Source organism: Pogona vitticeps, chromosome 9, assembly GCF_051106095.1.
Source record: "Pogona vitticeps strain Pit_001003342236 chromosome 9, PviZW2.1, whole genome shotgun sequence".
NCBI lineage: Eukaryota > Metazoa > Chordata > Lepidosauria > Squamata > Agamidae > Pogona > Pogona vitticeps.
Genome location: NC_135791.1, coordinates 23,672,633 through 23,700,148, shown reverse-complemented (window position 1 = coordinate 23,700,148; position 27,516 = coordinate 23,672,633). Strand labels below are relative to the sequence as shown.

At 42.9% G+C, this 27,516-nt stretch overlaps 1 protein-coding gene, 1 long non-coding RNA gene and 1 other non-coding gene across 5 annotated transcripts; 2 read left to right on the top strand and 1 right to left on the bottom strand.

The window, feature by feature from the left end:
• Positions 1 to 202: 202 nt before the first annotated feature.
• Positions 203 to 14,093, top strand: LOC110089455 (galectin-9). Of its 3 annotated transcripts, XM_072979442.2 has the most exons (12): positions 203 to 1,253; positions 2,529 to 2,617; positions 4,676 to 4,717; positions 5,650 to 5,845; positions 6,542 to 6,661; positions 7,904 to 7,954; positions 8,821 to 8,868; positions 9,734 to 9,757; positions 9,898 to 9,927; positions 10,897 to 10,985; positions 12,181 to 12,346; positions 13,461 to 14,093. In XM_072979442.2, the coding sequence occupies exons 1-12, from the start codon at positions 1,224 to 1,226 to the stop codon at positions 13,602 to 13,604; spliced, it is 1,029 nt and encodes a 342-aa protein (XP_072835543.2). In that variant the 5' UTR covers positions 203 to 1,223; the 3' UTR covers positions 13,605 to 14,093. The 3 variants fall into 3 exon arrangements, with proteins under 3 accessions (XP_072835543.2, XP_072835545.2, XP_072835544.2); XM_072979444.2 differs by lacking the exon at positions 4,676 to 4,717; XM_072979443.2 differs by lacking the exon at positions 9,734 to 9,757.
• Positions 14,094 to 20,206: 6,113 nt separating this feature from the next.
• On the bottom strand, positions 20,207 to 23,167 carry LOC140701935 (uncharacterized). Its single transcript, XR_012080949.2, has 2 exons — positions 21,232 to 23,167; positions 20,207 to 21,010 (listed from the first exon to the last, which is right to left on the bottom strand). It is a non-coding gene; the product is annotated as an uncharacterized LOC140701935 (long non-coding RNA).
• A 1,253-nt stretch (positions 23,168 to 24,420) lies between these two features.
• On the top strand, positions 24,421 to 26,026 carry LOC110089463 (uncharacterized). The gene is made up of 3 exons (XR_013538423.1): positions 24,421 to 24,555; positions 25,347 to 25,432; positions 25,822 to 26,026. It is a non-coding gene; the product is annotated as an uncharacterized LOC110089463 (transcript).
• The last annotated feature ends 1,490 nt before the right edge of the window (positions 26,027 to 27,516 follow it).

The following is a 27,516-nucleotide window of genomic DNA, read 5'->3' as shown; positions in this document are numbered from 1 at the left end:
ACAGATTTATTATCACATAGAGTTTTGCAAGCACACATTCATTTATTAAATAAATCTATACATAGTTGTTGTAGGTTTTTCGGGCTGTTTGGCTGTGTTCTGAAGGTTTTTCTTCCTAATGTTTCTCCAGTCTCTGTGGCCGGCATCTTCAGAGGACAGGAGTCAGAACTCTGTATGTGCTCTGCTGCATTTTGGTGGATAGTTGAGTATTTATAGCTGTGGGACCAGGTTTTTGTCCTTTCCAGGAGATTGGGTGATTATGGTGATCAGCGTGTTTTTTTGTTGTGAGTGTATTGTGTTCAGGGAGAAAGATGATCTGTCACTGTGATTGATGAGTGTCGTTAGGTAGTCTTTTGTGTACGGTGATCACTGGTCCTTGTGGCTGGGTAGAATTTGTTGACCTTTTGCAGGCTGCATTTTTCAGTGCTGGGAGCCAGGCTTTGTTGAGTTTTAGACTTTCTTCTTTTTTGTTGAAGCTCTGCTGGTGTTTGTGGATTTCAAGAATGCATTAAATCTATACATGTTTGATATCTTGTAAGATTTCTCCTCATTGTTTTTTGTGTAGCAAGAGGCAAATGAGGCCATGAAACTGTGGGTTGTTGGACTCCAATTCCCATCATTCTTGTTGCTGGAATACATAGCATGGCCTTTGGCTTCCTTTGATGGCCAGTTCTGGTAATATATAGTGAAAACACATTTTTTTCTTGATTTTCTCTCTCTTTTACCATGCAATGTATAGTATTCACTATTGTCTGTGGTTTTCAGCATCCAGGACAGGGGGTTTGGAACCAATCTCCTGCAGATACGGTTATATTACTGTACTGAAAAAATCTACACACACCCAAGTTAACAGGCAATGACCATTAAGGCTGTAGGTAGAATTTTAGCAGGTGATCCCTGCTGTCAGCGTGCCCACCTCCTTTGGACACATCTTCACAATGGAAGAGTGATGTGTTATGCCAGTAAGAGAAAGGGCCATTGGTATCACAAGAGCATCTGCTGTTTTCTGTGTTCTCACCCTTAGGGCCTTGACCGGAAACCTTTTTTCAAAGAGCTGTTTTTTACAGTTGAACAAAGAGCAGGTAGATCTATATACTCCACCCACTACTTCAAGGAAACGAAAGTTAATTCCCAGGAAACGTCTGTTTTATTGAGCCCTCACATTAGTTTCTGTAGCACGCCAGAAGGGAAGGATCCGGCTCTTGGTTCCAGCAAGCTCAGAGATGGCTTTGACACAGAATATTTTGAACCCGGTGAGTGTGAAGAGAAAGAAAGAGGTGTTTTATGATGATGATGATTATTATTGTGGTGTTTTGGAAACCTTAACATATGTCCTCAGAGAGTGTTTGTTCAGGTGGGAGAGAGCCACAGCTTTGTAAATAGATCCATATTGTTCGCAAATTAATTTGAAGTTAGTCTCTCCAGTAAAGAAGTCAAAATCAGGAGATTTATAGCTGTATCTCCTTGCAGGGAGGTTTATTCCATGCACCCTTCTAACATCTAAAAGGTGTTGCACCTAGAAGGTACGACAAAGGTTATGCAAACTTTGTGCAGAAATTGCCCATCAGACTAACAGGCAAGAAAAGAAAAGAAAAACCTAGGAGTGATATTTTATTCTCATGGAATTAGGAAAAATGCTGATTATAAGACTGGCCATCATAAGTTATGGGCATGAATCAACTCTGTTATGTGCTGCTCAAAGCACAGTTAAAAAAAAGCAACACGTAGAGCAGAGCAGAGCAAAACAGAACAAAACTGATTATTGAAAACAATGGCTTCTTAGTTAATATAACCACAGTGCTGATATGCCCTGCCTTCTGCGCCATATCATCTCTTCCTCTCCTTCAAAGCAGAGTTGAGGTTCTTCCCCATCACCCTCTGCAAGACCTTGTCAAAGGTGTGTACAGTATCTTAAAAACTGGGTTGTGTGACTGTGACTTATAGCCTTCAGAGGTTTACAATGTAGAGGCAGACCAAGGCAAAATTTCTGAAACTGGGACTGTCTTACTTTGGGTCCATCATGAGAAGGCAAGGTTCTCTGGACAAGACGATCATGTTGGGAGAAGTGGAAGGCAACAGGAAAAGAGGAAGACCCAATACAAGATCGATTGACACCCCTTAGGGCAAAAGGCACCCCCACCACCCCACTTCCCACCTACAGAAGTCAACTAGACCAACTAGCAGCTTGATCTCACTTCTACAGAGGAAATGGCATCTATCCCTTCGCACTTGTTCAGGGGATTCAGGGCGAAAGCAGGCGAGGCACACCTCTCTGTCTTCCAGCAACAGAGAGTCCCCAAGGTCGTTCAGGAGGCAGGGCCACTGGAAGCTGCCACCACCGCCGCCCACCAGGATTTGCTGCCTGAGGCAAATATCTCATTCTTCCTAATAGCGGGCCAGCCCTGCATAGCCGGGATAATTAAGCTTGAGTGCCTCTTCCTTCCTTCTTGAGCAACAAGGGATCGGTTCAAGGTGAGTTTGGGGTCTTGGACCACACAAGCAGTGACCTTTACTGTTTCATCCCACAGAGTGTTCCTTTTATGGGCCCCATTTTCGGGGGTCTGAGTGACGGGAAGTCGGTTGTCATCCAAGGCCAAATCCAGGCTGCTGTGAAAAGGTATGTGTGCCTCCTTTTTCCGTTCGGTGCCTCTGGTCCTTCACGGATGTTTTTTGTATCATCTGTTCCTTCCCACACACCTGCTCCCTCCGCGACAGCCATAACTATCCTCTCTGTTTACTGCCTTTCCTGTGATCTCCCAAATTTAAGAGACCTGTTTCACACTTTATATAAGGACACACCTTATATAAGGACACAAATCTGTAGAAAAACTCATCCTGACCAGTATTTTGACTTGGGGCCTTTGTTACAAATTCAGCGGTTAAGGCCACACATAGAAACATGGACCTATAAAGTAGTTTTGATCTGTTCCTTTCCAAGTATCTTCCACAATTTTTTGGCAAGTCTGTGGCAGTAAAACAACTCTTGAGGCAGCTTAGAACTGCTGGATAGCTACTGGCTTTGATCTCTGGCTGTGGAGCCAGAGGCTGAGAGTTTGATTCCCACACTGGGCCTCCTTGACAGATGGACTTGATGATCCCTGGGGGTCCCTTCCAGTTCTGCAGTTGATTATACTGATTATTTAAAAAATATGTAAAAATACAAAACACAGACAGAATCATAAAAACATCAACCAGTTATCATCATTAGAAATAATGGTAATAGATTCAATATAAACCAAAGATCCTTAGACCATTATCTAAGTGTTGCATCTGTTGTCATTCCCAACTATATTTCCGTACTATCTACCCAGTGCCACCTCACAAGCCCCAGCAGAGATTATGATACTTATGATCATGTTGTCCCCCTTTCTTATCTATAGCCAGGGATTAAGCAAGCCATCAATCATTGTCACTGGTTACGGGAAATACTTCCTGGAAGAGGAACTGAACATGAACAGGGGTCTTCATGGTCATTGGCAGGCATGAAATGCCCCATCATTGACTGTTTTGCGCAGAAAACAACTAGTCTCTTTGTTTGAGGGCCATGCTTAACTGTATAAATATTTGCTATGCAGTCCCATCCCCATGCCTGAAGAAGTGGACTTTTCTGAAAGCTTGTTAAAATATAGCAGTTCAACTTTAAGGTGCCACAACATTTTGTTTTTATTTTTTCATTTTTGTTTTCATTTTGTTTTTGCTGACGTGCTTACACAGACTAACACGGCTAAGCTCTTCTAAAGCCAAACAAGCCCACTAAGAAGTGTAATGAGCTACTATCCACAAAAACCTTTTTTTATGGGGAAAGGATAACAGCCATCTGTTCTGAGCAGTTATATTGAGCTTGAGGTAATTTCTCTAGCAGTAGCATGATTTTATAAGCTTTGCTCTCTCCCAGAGTCTAAAGGTGACTCGTTGCACACATTTATTTTAACTCTACCCTCATGTGGTATCAGTGTGTTCAGAAATTTGTTCAACTGTGTTTTGTGTTTGCCTGCTGCAAACGGGTCAAAAGTCACGAGCATGAAAGGATTACATAACTTGTGTGTGGACAAAGGAGAAATGGATATTGTTCCAGATTTTCTGTATCTTTGTTCAGTTATACTAGAGACTGGAACGAAGAAATCATAATGAAGCCTGGCATTATGCAGCAGCCATGAAGAAACTAGAATAGATCCTTAAGAGGAAGGATGTGTTGATGGAGGTCAAGGTCAAGAGAATCCAGAGCTGTTATTTTCACGTATTGTGTATGGATCTGAAAACTGGACAATGAGGAAAGCTGAGAGGAAGAAAAACATCAATTTTTTAAAAATGCAAGGTTGAAGAATAGCTTTATGGATCCTGTGGTGTGTTAGGAAGACACATCAATGGGCTGTAGATTAAATCAAGCCTGGATTCTTATTGGAAGCTCAAATGCCTAAACTGAGATATTGTACTTCAGACATATCATAAAGAAACAAGATTCAGTAAAAATACAATACGAGGAGGAGTTGAGTGCAGGAGGCAAAGCTAAAGACCTAACATTAGATGGTTTGGTCACAGAAAACCATCGCTTTTAAGAATTAGGAAAAAAACTGTGTGAGTCAGGGTTACACAAATGCAAAAGTAAGGTGATACCTTGACACTAAAAAAAATTGTATACATTGCAAGCTTTCATGAGTAAATCTCACTTCTTCAGGCTGAGCATCCTTCCTCCATGGACACTGCAGAAAAATCACAGGTTAGTTTTAAAAAATTCATGGCAGATGTCTATGTTGAGTCTGCTGGTATGAGGTGAATTCAGAGCTAGGTTGTAAAGTCAGCTGGGAGGTGTGGTCTCTATCATCCTCCCTTGTAAACATGGTTGGAATTTTCCATCCCAGACTTCAAACAAAGGACTTGCTAATTACTCTTGTGACTCCCCCTCCCATCCCATTGCTTGCCACCAAAACTGTACAAGTCTCGAGGGGGGGGGGGAGAGAGAATTCAGAGACATAGCGACTTCCCTTAGAAGGTTGGGGTTATAATTTTCGTAGAAAAGGAGCCAATTATAGCCAAATTAGTCAACTTGCTAGTTTTCCTAGTGAGTCGATGTTTCTTCAGCTTGTAGTCCCCTCGAAAGTCCTTGTGGCTGATGGCGAAAGAATCCAAGGTGGTGCTACTGAGGCGCCATTTGCCCGTCACTTTTTAGTTTGTAAGACTTATGCAGGGCTTTCTGTGATGGGACTAGACATGGGCATCCACTGTGATTCACCGGTTCGAGAGCCTAGGTGTTGCATGGGTGCCCAGGTGATGCACAATTTATACAATGTGTACGATGGTTTTTATTATGTCCTGATACATAAAACCATAGAATTCAAAGAGGGTGTACTTTTTTTCTCCCTCACAGGACTGTAAATAATAATACAGGTAGTTGTTGAAAGGGACCATCTCAATTCCTCTGTGTTACATCCATCTTCCTAGAGTTACATCCCACCTGTGTTCCCCTCCGAGGTAACATCTATGTGGCTCCACCATCTTCACTTTCTCCAAAGCACTTGATTCTCCCACATTTTCCCCCTCTTATCTCTCCCCTCCTTTCTCCTCAGGTGGAACTCCCTACCCCTATAGGTGCTTATCTCCCCCTTAATGACTCCTACAGAATTTCAGCTTCTGTGTCACCTCCTCTTTCAGTTTTGCGGTCAACCTCGTGTGCCAAAATGGGGACATCGCCTTTCACTTCAACCCACGTTTCAACGAAGGCCGGGTTGTGGTCTGCAATACAAAGCAAAAAGGTTCCTGGGGGTCCGAGGAGCGAACCCTTAACATGCCCTTCCAGCCGGGCGTCTATTTTGAGATGATCATCCATGTCCGGAGCCACTGCTACCAGGTGAGGTGGTCCAGCCAACCAGTTAAATTGTGAGACGGTCATCCAGGTAACCGTTAAACCACCTCTGTGCGGGTTGATACCATGGGATTTTTAAAAAGGGATTGTACAACTTTTGTTTTAACACTGTAAGTTGCCTTTGGTCCTCTTTTGGGGAAAAGGCAGAGTAGAAATAATAAAATGAATGACACAAGATGGCCTCGCTTTGGAAGAAGCCATGAGACGGTGTTTTTGTTTCAGTTTATGAAAACACAGGAGCAATTCCATAGACAGTGGCCTTTGCTCCATGAAATTTATCTATACAAAATGTTTATTAAAGGTGTCCACAGTGTTGCTTTATGGCTACCACCTAGTGGTTGAAATAGGAACCCAAGCAGCCCACAAACTAAATTTCCACCTCTTTTTTCCCCCACACGAAGTTGTAGCAAAATCCAAGGAAGGAGCTGTTAGTTTATTTTAAACAAACAAAAAAACAAAACCAAGTAAAAAGAAAAATCTTGTGACATGTTAAAGGCCAGCTGATTTACTAGTGGCCTGAAATCCACAACAGGTCATACTGAAATAGATTTGTTCACTCTTTTAAAATCACCCATATCTTTGGGTGTGTGTTTTTCCTTTGCTTTGTTTTGTCTTTATTTGTTTGCATTTGTCTGTTTGTTTTCCAAACAAGTCTTCTTTGTTCCATAACTATTTTTCTAGGTCTCTCTCAATGGTGCCCACTTTCTGGAGTATAGGCACCGTATCCCCTTCCATCTGGTCCAGAATTTAGAGATCAATGGGGATTTGTCTGTGAACTGCATCAGCTTTTCTGGAACTAATGTAAGTTCTGTGTCACCATCTCTTTGACCCACAATTTAAATGTACCAACATGAGTTCTGTGGCTTACAATGGGGGGGGGGGGCTGATGGAGGAATCTTATGAAAAAAGAACAGAAGCCTTTAGAACACTGGTTCCCAACCTTGGGTCTCCAGATGTTCTTTGACTACAACTCCCAGAAGCCTTCACCACCATCTGTGCTGGCCAGTGTTTCTAGGAGTTGTAGTCCAAGAACATCTGGGGACCCAACGTTGGGAACCTTTTTAAACAGCCATTGTATTTCGACGATATAAATATGTTATAGCCAGAGGAAGGTTGGCATCACTTCTCTTAAAAGCTCAAAGTGGCAGATTAGGGGTTTGGGGCAAACGATGAACCTGATTTTTTCATAGTGGGGACCCCCCCAACAAACTAGAATGTTTACAAACTATTAATTCTTATCTTTAGGGCCTGCATATAGACAGATCTTTGAAACTTTTAAAAAAAACCTATTGTATTTTTCAGTGTATAAGACTATACTTTAGTCTAAAATTTTTAGACTAAAATTGAGGGTTGTCTTATACGCGGAAGTAAGCTTAGGAGAGAAAAAAACCAAGTGGAGGGGAAAGCAGAGATCAAAGTGCTGCAGGATCGCTTTGATCCCTGCTTTCCCCTCTGCTTGCTAAGTCCCATGGGGCTTAACAAAAGGAGGGGGGAAAGAATCAAAGCAATCCCGTCGCTGTATAAGGGGGAACAGGATCAAAATGATTGTGTAGTTGCGGGATTGCTTTGATCCCTTTCCCCCTCCTTTTGCTAAGCCATGCGGGGCTTGGCACAAAGGGAGAAAGCAGGGATCAAAGCGATCCTGCAGCACTTTGATCCCTTTCCCCCTACACTTGCTAAGCCCCACTTAGATTTCTTAATTTTGCGTTAGAAAAGTGGAGGCATCTTATACATGGGGGTGTCTTATACACGGAAAAATACGGTATATAGACTGTCCCACCGGGCATGGCTACTGGCTAAGTTGGAGAACTGGTGATGCTGTAGTTAAAGAAACTAACTAGTTAACTAATCCTTTTCCTAGCTCTGGATGTAGGACTGCCTTTTCTTTATTGGAATGACTGCCATTCTGTAAAAGATCCTGCTACTTTTAGGAACACCTCCCTCTCCACTCCCACCCAGTTTAGCAGAGTTCCTGACCAGACCCTCTCTGTTGAGTGCATCACAACCTGGATCTAACTCTGGGTGTATTTCAATTGTTTTCAGGCTCCTCCCCCTTACACCCCTCCTGCCTACAACATCGTCACACCCACGGTTGTAAGTAGAATTTCTCCATTTTTATTTCACTAAAAATGGGGGGGCTGCTGGTGGCTATCTGTGTTGCTTACCTACGTATTGGTGTTTTCCATGTACATCTAAAGAATTGAGCTACAACCCACAAAAGCTTACAAAAATAAAACTTAAGATGCCCCAAAACAAAAAACAAAATGTGCTTCTTATATATCGCCCCCACGATCCTTAAATCACTCTCTTTGGTGGTTTCCAATTTAATTATGCAGCATACACAATGACTCCCCATCCAAGGAACTGGGTACTCAATTTACTGACCTTGGAAGGATGGAAGGCTCAGTCAACCTTGAGCCAGCTACCAGAGCCCATTGGGATTGAACTCAGATCATGAGTAGAGTCTTGACGACAATATTTCAGTTTAATCACTGTGCCATAAGTCTCCTACAAGATGGTTGTCGTGGCTTTTTTGGGCTCTTTGGCCGTGTTCTGAAGGTTGTTCTTCCTGACGTTTCGCCAGTCTCTGTGGCCGGCATCTTCAGACAACCGCAACCTGTGCTCTGGTGTAGTTGGCTTGGGAGTGCAGTATTTATGGCTGTGAGATAGGCTTTTGTCTTTTTCTGTAGATGGGTGATTAGTGTTTCTTGTTGTGGGTGTATTGTTGTGCTAAGGAGAAGAGATTATCTGTCACTGTGGTTGATGGGTGTCATTAGCTGGTCTTTTGTGTGTAGCAATCCCCTACCCTTGTGGCTGGGTAGAGTTCGTTGACCTTTTGCATGCTGTATTTTTGAGAGCTGGGAGCCAAGTTTTGTTGAGCTTCACACTTTCTCCTACAAGACTTCTTGTTATTGCCAATGCACATGTTTTCTTAACAATGTTGCTTTCTTCTGTTCTAGGCGGCTGGTGTGTTTTCTCAACCCTTCTTTGCACCACCCATGAATTCTGTGAGTATTTATTTGGTTTTGTGGACAATTCCAGAGGCTAAATAATTCTACAACCTATAAGGTGCAAGCTGGCACTCTGAACCTCTCACGGGAAATGATGGCTTGGTTTGGTTGCTAGTACAAAACCTAGTGGGAAGCCCACAGTTGAAATTCAGAAGGTCACGGCTTCATGGTTGGGTGGAATCTCTCCTTGTACAAGGTTCCACAGATGATAAAGCAATATGCCCACTCTCCTGAAAACAGACCCCACTGCACTCTATAGGAGTTATTAAGGATTGTGCTGAACATCAGCTCATGACTATTTCAGCACATAAAAATGTCAAGTATCATAAACCTCTACTTAACGCCTTGTCCCTCAAGTTGGACACTGTTCCATCGTGTCCACCAGGAGTCCAATGGCAGCTTCAAACATTCATTTAACGAAGACTTTATTTCCCATCCTGGGGAGTGAGCCTGTGACGTTTGCACACCAAGAACGTTCTCCATCACTGCTCTACAGCCCCGTCTGTTTTCAAGCCAGCGTTTGTAGAGAAAACTGGGCTAAGGTGAAGAGCGAGAAGGCAGACGAAAAGCGGTCTTACATGCATAGGCTACAGGGCCTCTCCCTTGGGAGAAAACACAAGAATGGAAAAATTGTTGTAAACTACAAGGCTGTTGGAACCAAATATGGTTTAATTTGAATGTCTACGGTCGGAGGAGAACAAAGGAAAAAAAATTCCAGAACACATACGTTCCTCCTGGTGATGCCATGAGTCTGAGAGATCTTGCATATATACACGAACACATACACACACATTATATAAAGTACACAAGAATGCAACATGGTGGGTTTTTTAAAATAATTTAAATTTTTATTTTCTTGCAGAGAAGGAAGAAGAAGACTGCCCAGGTTTGTGTGTAAATATCCAGGGCAAAACTATTAGATAAGGCAGGCCGCTAGGGGTTTGCTCTAAGCTGCATTTTGGTGTTTTTCAGCTCTAGCAGCCGCATCACGAAATCCCTCTTTTTCTTCTCTTTCTCTCTCCTCAGGGCTACGGCGGAGTAACGTTATCCAATCCTGTGAGTATCTTGCTGCTTTGAGGTCTCTCGCCCTGGCGTAGGGTGGGTTGCCAGCCCCCCCGGGGGGCAAGTATTGCGCCCCCTCGAGGCCACCTTCAGAAATGGCAGGGAGGGGGTGTGATGCTGACGGAGCCCCCTTCGCTCCCTTCTTGCTCCACATGGACCCCTCTGCTGTCTTTATGGTGGACGGCTCCGGGCTGTCCTTCTTCGCCCTCCAGGCCACCCTCTCCATGACAAGCACTCCTCACTTAACGATCTACCTGTTTAACGGTCGCTCAGATTTACGACTCTTGACCACCCTCGCCAATGTGCGTTTGCATCTTCGCCAATACCCCTTCTGGAAGGCACATGATTTATTCCTCTTGCGTACAGTAGCATCGCTCCTCACTGATCGACCAATTCGCTTAACGACCCAGTCGGAGGAACGGAACCCGGTCGTTAAATGAGGAGCGCTTGTCGTGGACAATTTAGAAGCTTTGGCTGGACCTGGCAGAAATCGCAAGTTAGTGAATTAGCAGGCTGGAGGCCTCCGTGATCTCCTACATTTGGCCAGAAGGAAGATGCCCTTCGGTGCATAAAATGCTTTCGAGGCATCTGTTCCTGGTGCACTTGACCATGGCTGCTGTTGGAGACAAACAATCACAGTCAAAGCCTCTTTCTCCCTGCGTCTCCATCACAACTTCGATTCTGTCCCTCCTCAGTTACTGAAAAGGTTGAGTTCTTCTCCTCAAGTTTGAAAAAAAATTACATTTTAAGGCCATATGGATGTTGGGTTCGTCTGGGCTCTCTGGACCAACCCATTACTGACGCATGCTTATCCTGGCTTTCTAAGACTCAAGCAATCAGAAGCTGTCTACCTGCCTAGCAGGTCTTTGACTTCCTTGGTGGGCTTCACCTTCTGCTTTTTCTTAAAGCCCACCTTCATCTCTGAATGAAGAATTGGATCCCTTTTATGTTCTGTTTTTTTAGGCTGTCCCGTTGCATGTGGCCATCCCAGGAAACTTCACCCAGTCCCGCAAGATTACAATTGTGGGTAGTGTGCCTTTTGTGGCAAACAGGTACGTTTCCAGAAAAGACAATTCGATGTACTCTTTGTTTCCATTCAGTCATTACACCAAAACCAAGACGGTCAGGAAATTTCTGTCATCCCTCTTCAGAAAGGCAATGTCCATTTTTAATCTTGTTTAGCTTGCCTTTATTCCAGGCGGGTTTACTAAAAATGCAATGAAATGCCCACCTCTTTCATGCCCTGTTTCGAAAGAGCAGATTTGCAAGTACTGACGCACTGCCTCCCTGTGGCAAATAAGCGTGACTCCCTGAAGCAGCTACAGAGGAAAGATTTACTGTATTTTAAAAACATAGAGGGTTTCCTTTCTTCTTGGCTAGAAATAACTAACATATCTATCTGTATTTATTTAACCGTCAGCTGTTTTGAATCTGCTCCCAAGACAGTGAGCAAACTTTTGAAGCCTGAGCTATAGACTTTCCATACGAACCTGAATTGTTTTCGTTGAATATAATACCAGACTCGATAGAAAAAGAAAACAGATATTTGATCACACGTGGAACTACAGCAGCAAGAATTTTATATGCCAAATAATGGCAAAAAAGAGGAGACTCCAACAACCCAGAAGTTAATAGAATTTTTTTTTTGAAGATACAGAGATGGAGAATTTAACTGAAGTATTAAAAGACAAAGAAACTGTTGAGGCAAGAAAAAAGTGGGAACCTTGGTATAATGGGATGAGACATGAGAATATGAAAGGGTTAAAATTACCAGAAAGAAAGATATAATTTTAGATTTTAAAGGCTGAGAAAAAACAATAAGGTAAGTATGAAGTAAGCTTAGTAAGAAACATATCGACAAATGTAATCATGATATATACTGTTCTCTATCACATTTTTTATTTACCCCAATACCCTGATCCAAATCCCCTTCCCTATGATTTTCCCTTTTTCAATGGAAAATTAATTTTAATAAAAATTTTAAAAAGATAACAAAGGACATTAGGGACAAACAGGTTATACTGATGTTTTGTGAGCCAGTGACTTTTGTAAGGCAGTGAAAATGCCTCATTTAACACACACAGGCTTATTGTAGGAATCTTTTTGGTGTTCCTGGTCATTAAGAGCCACATTAAAATGCCCTCTGGTAGGGGGAGGGGGTTTCCTCGGTCTCCAAAACGTGTTTTAAGCGCTGTTGTCCCGTTTTTGAGATCAACGGGAACAGCGATGTCAACTTCTTCCATGCAGATTCCACGTCAACCTCAAAAACTCCATGACCGGCAACATCGCCTTGCATATCAACCCCCGGTTCAAAGAAGGAGCGATTGTCCGAAACACACAGATCCACGGCTCGTGGGGTTCTGAGGAGAGGCACATGGCTGCCATGCCTTTGTCCCCTGGCTGTGCCTTCCACGTAAGTAAAACTGGGGCCAATGCTGTATTTACATCATGGCATTTCAGACCCTTGTCAAAAAGCACATGCGGATGGGAGCAGCTTGGGCGGCAAATATTCCAACGGGATTCTGCGTGAGATTCTATATACACAGAAGCTTCCAATTATGACAGCTGCCTGCCCTATCCCTATGCTTTCTTGGGAGATTTTTTTTTAAAAAAAGGATGTTGCTCCTAGCTGTTTTATTCTCTTTGTCTGAATTCATGCTTTCCCTTGCTCTCCATTCGCTGGCAAAACCATCTCAGTGATGGACGAAGAGGATCCTAGATTTTGTTCCAGCTAGGCATTGTTCCAGCTAGTCCCAGAGGGACGCAGTGGCGCTGCGGGTTAAACCGCAGAAGCCTCTGTGCTGCAAGGTCAGAAGACCAGCAGTCATAAGTTTGAATCCATGCGTCGGAGTGAGCGCCCGTCGCTTGTCCTAGCTCCTGCCAACCTAGCAGTTCTAAAGCATGTAAAAATGCAAGTAGATAAGTAGATACCATCACAGTGGGAAGGTCATGGCGTTCCGTGTCTAGCTGCGCTGGCCACGTGACCACGGAAACTGTCTTCGGACAAACGCTGGCTCTATGGGTTGGAAACGGAGATGAGCACCGCCCCCTAGAGTTGGACACGACTGGATTAAATGTCAAGGGAAACCTTTACCTTTAGAGATTTTTAAAAGTTCTTGCAATCATTTCATTGACATATCCAGGAACTGTTCTGCAGGATCAGGCCATCCATTCCAGCTCCGCCTCTGAGGGTTCTGTGCAGCTCAAGAGAAGGGGTGGATGCCCTCCCAAACTTGGGGAAGGTTATGGGGCTGGAGTTCTTTTGAGCTGCGTCCCCATCAAAGAGCAAAACTCATATAATAGCATTGCTTCCTCCCACAGAATTCTTGGACTAAAAAAATAAAGAACAAGGTTCAGCAGCCCCACCAAGCTTTTTCCTCTTCTTTGGGGAGAAATCATGAGAATTAAACTGAGAGAAAAACAGCTGGAATTACTGTGGTTCAGTTCTGCCCAGGCTTGGACCACTACAGATTAAAAATGTGATAAAACATACTGGATAAAACAAAATTCTTGTTTCCTCCCACTAGATGGAGATCGTCAACCTAAAGCATAACTACATGGTGTCAATCAATGGGCTCATGGTATTTAACTACACCCACCGAATCCCTCCGGGCCAGGTCGACCACCTGGAAATCGCTGGTGACGTGATCCTTTCTTCCGTACAGTACTGAGAAGTCTCCATCTTTTTATGTATCATTTCTCAGTCAGGCCTTTTGGGGACAATAAACAAGGAACGGGGTATTTGTAGTGCCTTTTCTCACTTCCGGATTAATGCTGCTCCAGTTTATGTGTCAAGCAAATCAAGACTTCTCTTGTGAATCTCCCGCAAGCAATCTTGGGAATAAAAGTGGCTGAAGATCATTGGAAAGGAAATTTTATTAGCCTCATAAAACATCTGCAGTGGCATGGAACGTATACACAGCGCCGTCTGCTGTTTAAAAGTGATTTAAACTTGTAGAATAAGCATAACTGTATGAGTCGTAGATGAAAGTGAGACTTGGGAAATTTTATAAACCAGACAGCAAACCATTATTTGGATGTCAAATTAAGACTTGTGCAATTCTTTCCTGTACCCTCTTCGGACAGAAATTTGTATAATTATATAACTTATGCCTCATCTGCCTCCGCATGATCAATAAAATAAATCCCAGTTGAAGTAAGGATGGAGTAATCATTGAAACAACAGCCCTCAGTGGTCATCTGTGTTGGTTTGAAGTTGAACGTACGAGTCTATAAAAGAAAAACATATGGGGGGGGGAAGGTAGAACACATCTTTCTCACGAAACGCCTCATCTCCTTCCAGATGACTATGAAAGACATTTTGTTGTTTAGTCGTTAAGTCGTGTCTGACTCTTCGTGACCCCATGGACCAGAGCACGCCAGGCCCTCCTGTCTTCCACTGCCTCCCGGAGTTGGGTCAAATTCATGTTGGTCGCTTCGATGACACTGTCCAGCCATCTTGTCCTCTGTCATCCCCTTCTCCTCTTGACTTTATTCATTCCCAGCATCAGGGTCTTTTCCAGGGAGTCTTCTCTTCTCATGAGATGGCCAAAGGATTGGAGCCTCAGCTTCAGGATCTGTCCTTCCAGTGAGCACTCAGGGTTGAGTTCCTTCAGAATGCATAGGTTTGTTCTCCTTGCAGTCCAGGGGACTCTCAAGAATCTCCTCCAGCACCACAATTCAAAAGCATCAATTCTTCAGCGGTCAGCCTTCTTTAAAGTCCAGCTCTCACTTCCATACAACACTACTGGAAAAACCATAGCTTTGACTTTGCTGGCAAGGTGATGTCTCTGCTTTTTAAGATGCTGTCGAGATTTGTCATCGCTTTCCTCCAAGAAGCAGGTGTCTTTTAATTTCAGGGCTTCTGTCCCCATCTAAATAATTGTGGTCTAACAGCATAAAATGGAATTACCCATTTAGGGGTGCAGTTCTGACCAGCCAAGATGGCTGTGCTCAACTGAAATGATGCTGGACAGCCGAAGCGGTGCTGAATCCCAAAATCCTTCTGTGCTGGACATACTGGACTGGCCTTCTGCTGGCCTGGTTTTGTGTCATAGTGTCAGTCTCCCTGGGCTGATGGAGGTTTCAGTCTGGCTTAACCTGGCTTCTCCATCAACCTGCATGTCTCTGCAATTTTGTTTGGCTTTTCTAATTTTAGTTAGCACAGAGCAGTAGTGCCAACGGATCCTTGTGCTGACAGATCTCTGAGATGAGCCAGCACAAGAGGGTCCCTCTGGTAGAAGGGGATCTGTGTCAGCACAAGATGTTCCTGCTAATTCCTCACCTGTTGTCGCTGGCACTGCCTCTCACTTCCAGTAAACAAGAGATGCCCGTAGGAGGTCAGGCAGGAAAGTATGAGCAACAGAGCTTATGTGTGGGCTGACAAACCAGAATCTCCTGACGATGCTGATCTAACTGAGATGAAAGGGGCCATGCAGGTGGCCCAAAGCTGCCCAGGCGGTCTCTACTCACAGGAGGCCCAGTGGGGAATCGAACTCCTAACCTCAGGCTCTGTAGCCAGAGACCTAAGCCATTGAGGTGTCCAGACAGCCAACACTTCTAGAGAGCACCATTGAACAACGAGAGAGACCATCCCTTCATTGAAAAGGACCTCAAAATAGCCTGTTCACCAAGATCCTCATGATGTTAGGAGCTGTGGACCGCTGGCAGGAATGACACTGGTCATGTGAATCTACCACCAGCAACAAAAGGGGATAAATACCATTTTAAAAGAAATTGCTTTAGCCTTGTAAAATTGAAATTCTGAAAACTGACGAAGCCAAGCTAACTAAAAAACAAAACAAAACAAAAAAACCCCATGCCTATGCCCTCGCTGTCCGTATGAGAGTGTTGTCTTGTGTTCTTGGAAATCAGGGAGTATCTTTTGAGAAGCTGAAACTGCCCAAGGCTTTATAGGATGCTGCTGATCCTTTGTGCCTGATGAGCTTATGAGTAACTCTTGTGGCCAATTAATCAGCTCAAGAAAAGATTCCATTTGATTGGCTGAAAGACCTGAGCCAGCTCATGATGGGATTTTATTTATTTATTTATTTATTTATTTATTTATTTATTTATTTATTTATTTATTTATTTATTTATTTATTTATTTATTTATTTGATTTTTATCCCACTTCTCTAGACAACATCTACTTGGGGTAGCTTACATAGGATGGAAGGCCAGCTAGATCAATGGTTCAGCTAAGCAACCCTTGGCAGCAGCTTTCTGCTGGCTGGCTTGCTTCAACATGTAGCTGTGCCTGCATTCATGCTGAGCCATGTTTTTGCCCTTGAATGACACTACTCCAAGAATATTATAGCTGATAATAATAATAATAATATTATAATAACAATTATTAATAATAATATAGCTGGAGGCTAGACAGCATTTATTATTTCATGTGGGACGATCTCCTAACTGCCTGAATCTCGGACACTAATTTTTGATTATTATTATCATGGAACGGCTTCACACCATCATCGCTGATTTGAAGTCATTAAGCTTATTTTTGAATTTATATGCTTTGCTAAAATGACTTCAATCAAAACAATAACATTGTATCGCTGTGTTTTCATTCAGGCAGCTGAAGGGGTCGTTGGTGCTAAAGCCAGTCTCTTTTGCACTTGGACGTCTTCTGAACATTTCTGTGGGTTGTAGATCTTCTACCTTGCAGGGTCGGCTTGCAAACAGGAGCGACAACCTGCTTAGTTTTAGCCTCCCTGGGGCCCCGAGCGAGCAGGGGGGGTCTCCAAGGAGTTAGGAGAAGGGGCTCACCAGAAGCTTCGCCAATCGCTAGCATGCCAACTTCCCTGGCAAGCCTCCACACCAGGTAGAACCAGGGCAGTCACAATCGATTTCAAAACTACGTCTGGAGAAAAAGGAACTTGGGCAATGTGTTGTGTGTCACTAGTTCTCCCATTCTTCAACCATGAAGAGGTTGCCCCTGGGTTGATTGACCTTGACGAATCACGAATCAAAACGAATCTTTGTTTTTTCTGATTCACACCCATCTCTATGCCGCACCCATTCCGTGTAGAAACTGCCGTTCATTTATTAGCCATATAACTCATTTTGGAATAGGAGATGGGTACTGACAAAAGAAATGGCAATAACAGATTTTGAGGCTGTAGTTTTAGGAAAAGAACCAAAAAAGGGGGGGGGACAAAAATGTAGGGACATTTTAAAGACAAACTGTTTTATATTTTAATGTGAGCTTTTGTGGACGACTTATGAGGTGAAAGAGAGTTCACACAATAAAACATTCATGACTGGCTTTAAGAGGAAATGGGCTGTAGTTGTATTTCACACATGCAATAATTTATGACTCATGTCTTGTATTCAGTTCTTTTGAAGTCTCAAACTTCTAAAATATGATTTATTAAAAATGGATTGTGAGTTAAGGTCTATAGAAAACCTATATATATATAGACTGGTGGTCCAGAGCACAAGTGGACTCTAGGTATAGAAAAGATGAAATAGAGGGTTTTTACTCAGAACAAACAATATTTGATAAACTTCTGCTGGGTTCAAAAGATAAAGTAATTAAGAAAATGTATGGTTATTTGTTAGAAATTAAAATGCAAGACGAGATAGTCAAAGAATGTATGATTAGGTGGGCAGAAAATAGAGGACATAATATTGATATTGATCAATGATTGCAAATACAGTGGTGCCTCGCAAGACGATTGCTTCGCATGATGACGAATTCACTTTACGATGAGGTTTTCTGAGCAATCTTGCGCTTCATTTAATGATGCTTCCTATGGGCGATTTTTGCTTTACGATGTTAGGGACCTTGCCTCGCAAGACGATTAAATTTTAGGTCCCTGTTTTTCTCTTTACAATGTTTTTGACAGCTTGGTCTTGCTTCGCTATGCGAGTCTTTTAATGGTCTCTGTTTTGTTAGATGGCTGTCTTCGCTTGGGAACTGCGTTTCGCTTAATGATGTTTCCTATGGCAATTTTCGCTTTACGATGACAATCCGTTCCCATTGGAACGGATTATCAGGTTTTCAATGCATTTCAATGGGAAAACATGTTTCGCAAGACGATGTTTTCGCTTAACAGTAATTTTCGTGGAACAAATTAACATCGTCTTGCAAGGCACCACTGTATGGCGAAATAATATAAAGCACACAAAATCAGTTAATTTCAAGGAGAATATATATGTTTTATAGGTGGCATATGACTCTGGAAAAATTATCAAAGATTTATAGGTAAAGGTAAAGGTAAAGGTAAAGGTTCCCCTTGACAATTTTTGTCCAGTCGTGTCCGACTCTAGGGGGCGGTGCTCATCCCGCTCTTCAAGCCATAGAGCCAGCGTTTGTCCGAAGACAATCTTTTCGTGGTCACATGGCCAGTGTGATTTAGACACGGAACGCTGTTTACCTTCCCACTGAGATGGTACCTATTTATCTACTCGCATTTGCATGCTTTCGAACCGCTAGGTTGGCAGGAGCTGGGACAAGCAACGGGTGCTCACTCCGTCGCATGGATTCGATCTTACGACTGCTTGGTCTTCTGACCCTGCAGCACAGGCTTCTGCAGTTTAGCCCACAGCGCCACCACGTCCCCATCAAAGATTTATACAGACATATCAAATGTTTGCTGGAAGTGTGAAGCATACGAGGGAAGCTTTTATCATATGTGGTGGACTTGCAGAATAGCGAAACATTTTTGGATAGGTGTACATACTCTGTTATTGCTTTGTAAGTTTCCACTAACCCCAGGATGGTTTCTACTGAGTATTATACCAGACAATATGTAGGTAAGACAAAGAACTATTTAGTTATATATATATATAGTCACCGCAGCCAGAATTCTTTATGCCAAGAATTGGAAGAAATCGGTGATAATGAAACAAGAGGAACTTATTGAGAAGATATGGGAAGCAGCAGAAATGGATATCTTACAAGAAGTGTTGAAAGACTGTCCAATACAAAAAGCAACTGAACGATGGGATTTATTATATAAATGGTTTGAGTCACCAGATAGTACTTGAAAAACAGATTAAAACTAGAATGTAAATGTAACTTAAAACCTGGAGGGCAATCAAATAGAAGAAATGCCGAAAATCAAGTTGATGTTGCAACATGAATAGATTGGATGTCAGTAAAATTTGTGTTCTCCTCCCCCTCCTTTTTTCTTCCCTCATATCCCTCTTTACCTTTTGTAATCCTTACCGTATCCCAAGTTGTTTAAAAATAAAAAAATAAAAACATGACCGGCTTTAAGAGGAAATGGGGTGTAGCTGTATTTCACACATGCAATAATGTATGACTCATGTCTGGTGTTCAGTTCTTTTGAAGTCTCATTTTGTAAACATTCCCCCCCCCCAAGGAAAAAGAAGAAGACAGAACTGCCAATCTTAACTGGCCCCCATAAATGAGAGGCAGTGGCTGAGTTGTCTCGGGTCAAGATCTTGAGGTCTGGCCACATCAATTTGCACACATGTTGCTCAGGATCATAACCTGCCCTACCTTGTTAGGTGCATTTGGGGCACCTCTCGTACCCTTCTCCCTTATCTTTAAGCAATGAGATGAAGGGAGGAAAAACAGCAGCTTCTGGGTGGCACATGGATGTTGCGAGGTGATGGGTGGATCTGGGGGAGATTGGTTCCAGCCATTTTCAGAACTCCTTCTAGAGCAGTGGTTCCCAACCTTTTCCAGGTTGTGACTCTCTTTTATAATAGCCAAGTAACCTGTGGATCCTGGCCATATTTGCATATATTGGCCATCATCGTTGTTTCCTGATGATAGAAGTAAATGGCCTCCGTGTCTCAGTTCTCTATTTTAGAGCTTTCCTCCATTAGAGAACCGGATAACACTGACATGGCACCCCCGTCGCTGCTGCTGTGGCTTGACCTCTTGCTGTTCTTCTTGCCAACTCTGCTGCCACCCGTTCAAAACTGGGGAGGGTTACAGGTGGGGAGAAGAGAAGGCAAAGCTCTTCAAAGATGGCTCAGGGAGGTGCAAGGGCATCGCAGTACCCAGGAAGGGGGCAAACCCTTCACCCAGACAGGATCCCCCTCGGAAACTGGCACAAAGCTTTCCTTCCACCCACTGCAGAAGAGGCGAGATGTTTGCTTTTATGTCCCCCTTCTGGGGTTTGTTGTATGTGTGTGTGTGTGTGTGTGTGGTTCTCCCCCCCCCCCCAATTCTTTAGGCTCTCTGGAAGTGATGTGTCATAGGGTTTGGTTACATTTAAATTTGTCTCACAGTAAGCTCAGTTCTAAACAGAATTGACTTAGAAATTATGTGGTAGCCACGTGGTGTTCTGGGTCAGTGTGTGCATCCTCTCTAGGGAAAACTTTTAATCCATTTTAAGCCGTGTTGTATATTGGTTGAGGAGGGCTACACCGGCTTTTAGAATCATTGCATTTGCGGCTTGTGGGAGAGGGAGGGTCTGTCTCAAGATGGGACAGGCTCACCTATGCCTTTTTCTAAATGCTGCTTCTCTCGACCTCCCAAGGGACAGCAGGAGCATTCTTAAAGAGACAAAAGCAACCAAGCTTTCTAAACAGACAAGGAACTTTGCCAGCAGACCCTCCCTTTCCCTCTCCCTAACCTCACCACAATAACAGGGATGAGTGACCGGTGCAAAGGCAGGACGGGCGAGCATTGGGCAAAGCTGCTAATATATTCTTTTTTTTTTTTTTTTTTACAAAGCTACATTTTATTTTCCCAGCATTGCTCCATATTATTCATTTTGGTCATTTACTTTCTATTTATTACAAAGCTTTTGTTTCCCCCCATTCATAGAAGAGGTTCCAGCTTTCATAGTAAGCTGATTTTTCTTGCCCTTTTAATCTCTTTGTTAGTCTGTCCATTTCTGCACATGCTAATATATTTTTTTTGATAATCAATTCATTTTTTTTGCAGTATCAAAAAGTGGTAATGAGTTCCTTCTTGCTGCTAATGTCTTCTTAAAGGGACAGCCTACAGCAGGAGCCAGAAATGGCTGTGACAGAATGGCTGGCCGTGTCTTTCCTTTTCTCTCGGGCTCCCTGCACCTGTCCGTCCCTCTTTCCTTCTCCCGACTGCTGCTATTGTTGTTGCGGCCGCCTCTCACACCATCTTCCCTGGCAACGCAAAGGCACAATTTGCAGCATTTACATATGTGGAAATAAATGGTTGAGACAAATGAGGTTAAAATAAATGACCCTTTGGTGGAAGTGTATTTTTCATCACTTTCCATCCAGAAAACATGCTTCTCTGGTGGAATAATCTGTTCTTCTCTTTATGTCATCGAGACACTTTATTTTAAACTGTTTTTGTTTTTTAAACCAGAACAAAATACAACCCTAAGAGGTTCTTCGTGGAACCAAGCCTTGAGGTAAAATCCCATTCTTGTGAATGTAGAAGCACTTCTACAGTTATGTCGGCATTTCTTTCTTTGTAGCCCCAGTCATCGCTTCTCAGAGAGTAGGGACTTCTTTCTTCTCTAAAGGGTCTGTTTCGCATTAATAAACATGTCTATCAACTTTAATATCCAACTCTGAAAGGTCAAGGAAGAAGTTATTTGACAAAAGATGCAACACATATTAAGTGACCTGTAACTCCCACAGAAAACACGTTTTCACCCATTGAGGGTCATGACCCCCCCCCTTGCTGGGCGACACTGTTCTACAGAAAAAGGAACTTGGGTAATGTGATTTAGGTCAATAATTCTTCCCTCCTTCAGCCGTGAAAAAGTTCTCCTGTGACCTTTGTTGGAAAGCACCAGCTAGAATGATGCCATGGCCATTACAATAGAAATCAAGCCATATGAGTCATTTCAAAACAGGGGACATGTGCTGACTAAAGATGGCGAGAGCAGATTTTAAGAGGGCAGAAGTTGCTTGATTTTGGTAAAATAATACGGGTCTTCCCCCCCCCACCCCTTAGGAAGCTGCCACCAAAGTTCTCCTCCTGCAAGGCTCCCTCTGTGGAGTCGATGAGAAGAATCTTCTAGGATTTCTTTCCATATACATTGCCTTTTCTTCTCTTGCACCCTGCCGTTTATCCCTCCTTTACTGATAAAATGAGCTCTGTATTGAGCTGAATAAAAATCCTTTTAAAAGGAAAAAAAATATATCAAAACATAAAATGAGTTCTGGATGGGAGCAAGGCTCACACCCCGGTTACTTAATGCAGTAACCGGACAACCACGAATACAAGCAGCTCTCCTTTATTAAAAAGCACTTTTGCAAAACACAGGTAGCATGATATTCATCCCCGATCCCCGGCCTCATGGTCCCTCCCTGGTTTCCCCCATTGGCTAGGTACTCCAAGGTGTACAGCCCATCCGGTGTGTCTAAACCGATCACAGGAAGTCCTGCCTCTGTTGACATCTCCCACTCCTCTTTTTACCTAGACCCCAGACTCTTATTTATTTCTATCCTTATTTGGTATAGGTTCCCTTTTCCCCTGCAGTCCTTCTAACTGACCCATGGAGTTCCTTCATTATTACCTAGGCCTATTGGCTTCGTCTTCTTGTCAGTACAATAGGGTACCTCCCTTATTTGTACATTCCTCTTATAATTTCTCATGACTTCTCTAAATTCCCTGTGTCAGCTAGCTAAATAATTAACAAAGAGTATATACTGTTTATTTTACCATGACCATTTACTCTATCACCCTGTCCTTGAAGGGACTTGCAAAAGCAGCGTTTACCTTCATCCTTTTATCTCATGGATGCTCATTTTACTTAAGACTCCAGCTCTGCATTTTACCTAAAGCTCTACACGAATATATCAGTTCAGAAATCTAGCCATGCTCTGGTCAAATTTTTCCATTCTAAAGGTGGTAAACTAGTAATCCCAGCTTTAAAAGTCTTTTCGGGGGGGGGGGGTCATCACTCAAATGCTTTATGGAATTGAGATCTGGGGTATGAATCAGAACAACCTACACCATCTTGAGTAAGAGAGAATAAATTTCTGAGACACATCCTCTCGGCACCCCAGGGGATTCTGGATGCTTATCTTAGAACCGAGACGGGCATGGTGTCCATTAAAGCCAGGGTAACTCCAGCTATATTCTCTTACTACAAGAGGGTGATGGATATGCCCGACCAACGTCTACTTAAACATTGCATGGTAGAGCGATGGAAGAGTGGCAGCTGGGCAACTTCAGTTCAAACCCTACTAAAATCTAAATCCCTCTCCACAGATATTTTTTTTTCTGGGGTTAAAAGAATGTTGAGGGACTGGTTCTACAAATTGGATAACGACCAGGACTTATCCTCAATCCACTCTTCAAATTTCTCTCAGTGGTACCATCTGCTGAAAACAAACCACTCAAGGGCGCAATATTTACAAACACTTTTCCATCCTTGAGAACTGCATTCACAGAACTCCGTTTCCAAACCATGCCAACCGCTGTCTTAGGTAAAAGTACAGTGGACCCTTGACTTACAGATGGCTTGACTTACAGACTTTTGAGTTACAGACTTCTCTGGCCGCAAAATTTAGGTTTGACTCGCAGACTGAGATTTGACTTACAGACCAGAAAAAAACCAAAATGGAACAAAAACGGCCTGCTACGGGATTAATTGGTTTTCAATGCACTGTAAGTCAATGGAGACTTGACTTACAGACTTTTTGACTTGAGAACCGCCTTCCAATACAGATTAAGTTCTCAAGTCAAGACCCCACTGTAAAGGTTCTCCTTGACAATTTTTGTCCAGTCGTGTTCGACTCTAGGGAGCGGTGCTCATCCCCGTTTCCAAGCGATAGAGCCAGCGTTTGTCCGAAGACAATCTTCTGTGGCCACATGGCCAGTGCGACTTAGATACGGAACGCTGTTACCTTCCCACCGAGGTGGTCCCTATTTATCTACTTGCATTTGCATGCTTTCGAACCACTAGGTTAGCAGGAGCTGGGACAAGCGACGGGCGCGCACACTGTCACATGGATTTGATCTTACAGCTGAAGATCTACAGACCTCACAGCACAGAGGCTTCTGCGGTTTAACCCGCAGCGCGACCACGTCCCTAACTGCTCTCTTAAACGGCAGGTATAGGAATGTCCCTAAACATCTAAGGATGTATTTGTGGAGCAGGTGAAATAGAGGATGTTGTCGACTATTTACTGTCAGCTCTATCAAGTTCCTGGGTAACATTTTGGCTGCTCTACAGGAGGAAAGCCCCCAGATAAAGGTGGTCAGGTTACTTTCGGACTGTGACCCATATGTTACATACAGAACAGCGCTGTTTGCAAAAGCGGCCAGAAATATTCGTGCTAATTTCCTGAAAGCCATCATGATCAATTGTGCGGGAGACTCCCAGATATGAAAGGTTTCTTATTATTTTATATGTCTGTGATTCTATCATGATTTTATTTGATCATATTTGTATTTTAAACAATTGTGACGGCTTTTAGCTAATACAATAAACTTGAACTTGACTTGAACCTAAAGCTCTGAAGGGATGGAGGTCATAAACCAGAAAAACCAAAAGAGGAATCTGTCAGATTTTTTTTAAAAAAAACCTCAGCTTCCGTTTTCACTTTGGCAAAAGTATAAAAGCGCAGACTGGAGTTCCATGCTCAGAAGACCCAAGAACCAGAAGGCATTTCCAACTCTCAAGTCCTCTGAAGCCAAGATCTCCAACTCCTATCCAGGCAGATTGAAGATGTGTTCAAACATGGTGAGTACTCTGTTTCCCCCCCCCCAAAAAAAATAAGACCTTAATTTATTCTTAATTTAGTCTTTAAGTTGCCACAATGTTTTTGTCTTTATTTTTATCTTTAATTTTCATCTGATAAGACTAGCCCAGACCAATTCGTCGACCTCTTCTAAGCAAATGGAGAAATTCCAAGCCCTCCTTCCCTTCTCGAATTCCAATGTCTGGAGAAACGCTCTTCATTAGCCCTGCAGGAGAAATGGGTGGTGGGAATGATTTTCACAAATTTTGACATGTGCCTCTCGGTTTCTCTAGGCTCATTAGAAAGCACAACTTAGAAAATTTACTGTTTTGAAGTTTGGGGTTGGATCCAGGATGCTATCAAAGAAATTAGAACAAAAGTAATGTAGCACCTTTAATACTGACAAATTTATTTCAGAGCGAGCTTGGTTTGATTACAACTCACTTCTTGGGACACATGTTCAAAATATCACCTTGACCTTGATGGTCATCTTAACAGAGGCGCCTTTCCAGAAGGGTATCTACGAGGTTCCTTCTTCGGTTCCCCTGTAGTCGCTGTTTATATTATGTGGCGTACGTACAACACAATTTATAATACCTGGGCACAGCTCTAGGCATGGTAAATAGTGGGGAGGGGAGGAGAGGTGTGGTGAAATGGAACGACTGGAAATGGCAATGGTCCTCAACAGCTCACGCCGAAACCAAGAAACACAGCTCCTTCTCTGAAACCATTTCTAGACTCTGGAAGCAATAGCTTGCTCATGTCTGTTCTTTTAAAACATTCTCCTCCACAGGGTGATCGGTCAACCAAGGACATCACGCAGCTCTGCCCGGGGCAAACCATTACTGTCTGTGGGACGATCTCGCCATGCGCTGACCGGTTGGTCTTTCCTTCCCCTTTCCTTTCCTTTCCTTCTGCCCTTCCTTGAGTAACTGAACCATCCCAGCAATTCCTTTGCCCTTATGACTAGTTACCCTCTTTCCTCCTCCAAGGGTTTTAAGGCAAGCGAAGTAGGTGGGTGGAGTTTTTATGAATGACCCAATTCAGTTTTGGAGAACGTCTCAAGAGACTGTGGGAGGTCCAGGCTGCAGCCCTCACTCTACACGCTCTTAAGCCTTGCCCTGCTTTCCAAGTCCCACTCTGTTAATCTTACCTCTCCAGTCTGCCCCCCCCCCATGGAACTCTGCCTAGGATAAATATCCTTCCTCGTATCTCACCATTATCGCTCTGCTTCACCTGCTCTCTTCTCCTTTCATCTTGTATTTCAGTTTCAGAATTGATCTTCTGAGCTGCAGTGGTGACATTGTCTTCCACTTCAATCCACGATTTAATCCATGCCAGTCACCATGCATTGTATGCAACACAGAAACATGTGGTTGTTGGGGATGTGAAGAAGTGACTTCATGTGTACCCTTCCAACCAGGTTGCTATGTTGTGATTACTATCAAGGTTGAGCAGACACGCTATATTCATGTGAATCTATTATTTCTTTCTCAAGGAATACACTTGCGTTATATCTGTTTACATTGCCCCAAAGTACTACTGATTCTCATTGCTTGTTCCAGTTGCAATTAAGTTAGTTGCTTGAAATCTCTGGAATTTCAGAGCTTATAAATCTCTCAAGAGTGTTTAGCTGTTTTCTCACCCACAAGGAAACATCCACACTGATTCCTTTTACGACATCAGGCAGTGTTCTGGCTGTACAGTGGGGTCTCTACTTAAGAACGTCCCTACTTAAGAACAATCCAACTTAAGAACAGCTCCATTTGCTAAATTTTGCTTCTACTTGAGAACAGAAATCCAAGATAAGAACAGGAAAAAAAAATCTTTCCTGCTCTTTTTTTAACCTTAGGTCATCTTAGGTTAAAAAAAATTCTCCCCCTAGTGGTAGAGTACGTATTAACCAGCTTTGCATTAGTTCCTATGGGAACTAATGCTTCAATGTACGAACGCACCTCTACATAACAAAAAAACAGCCAGAACGGATTAATCGGTTTTCAGTCCATTCCTATGGGAAATTTTGCTTCAACTTAAGAACGTTTCAACTTAATAACACCATTCCAAAACGGATTAAGTTCTTAAGTAGAGGTTCCACTGTAGTTTCTATGGACGGAAAAGAGCAGATACGGATTAAATGGTTTTCAATGTATTCCTATGGGAAATGCAGATTCAACATAAGAACTTTTCAACTTGAGAACCACCTTCCAATACGGATTAAGTTCTTAAGTAGAGACCCCACTGTATATTTTTCTTTCTGTTGTTGTGTTTCTTGCCAGCCGAAAGCCTCCCTTCTTTTATATTGAACCTGCTGAGAGAAGCTCACCGTTTCTGAAGGTCAATTGCCTGTTTAATTTCACCTGCCACCTTCTAGTAGCTTTACTCAGCAGAAACTCTCTTTGTAAAATAGAACACCAACGATGGGGAATATATGGGTTAAATCCAGTCATAGCCAATAAGGATACCAAGCTTTTTCCTGGGTGTACAGCGGCCATGTGCTAGGAATGAAGTTTGCCAGAGGAGAGTCCTCACTTTGAAAGTGCCCTTATTGATGTAAAGATGAAGAACTATAAAGAGGGAGGTTTTAATTGCCCTAATGCCAATACACCCTGAGCCACCGGCAGAAAAACCACCTAGCAAATAGTCTTCCAACTCATTACTGCAAAATGCAATGCTAATGGGAGAGAAGTAACACTGATATTAAGGAACAATTGCACATTAATCTTGCAAATAGGTATCAGTGATGATGACCACTGACTGTCTTGCCATATCCCTAGATAAGACGCTTGACTACCCCAGGACTCCTACAGAAATTCCATAAACCTCCAGGGAAGAATCAGAGGCCTGTCATCGTCACAGCTGGCCTTTATCATTTATATTATCCCATTAAGGGATAATCCAGCATGAAATCAAACCATCTCAGATAATCATATTAATATTCATCTGAATATCAAAGTATAAGCATT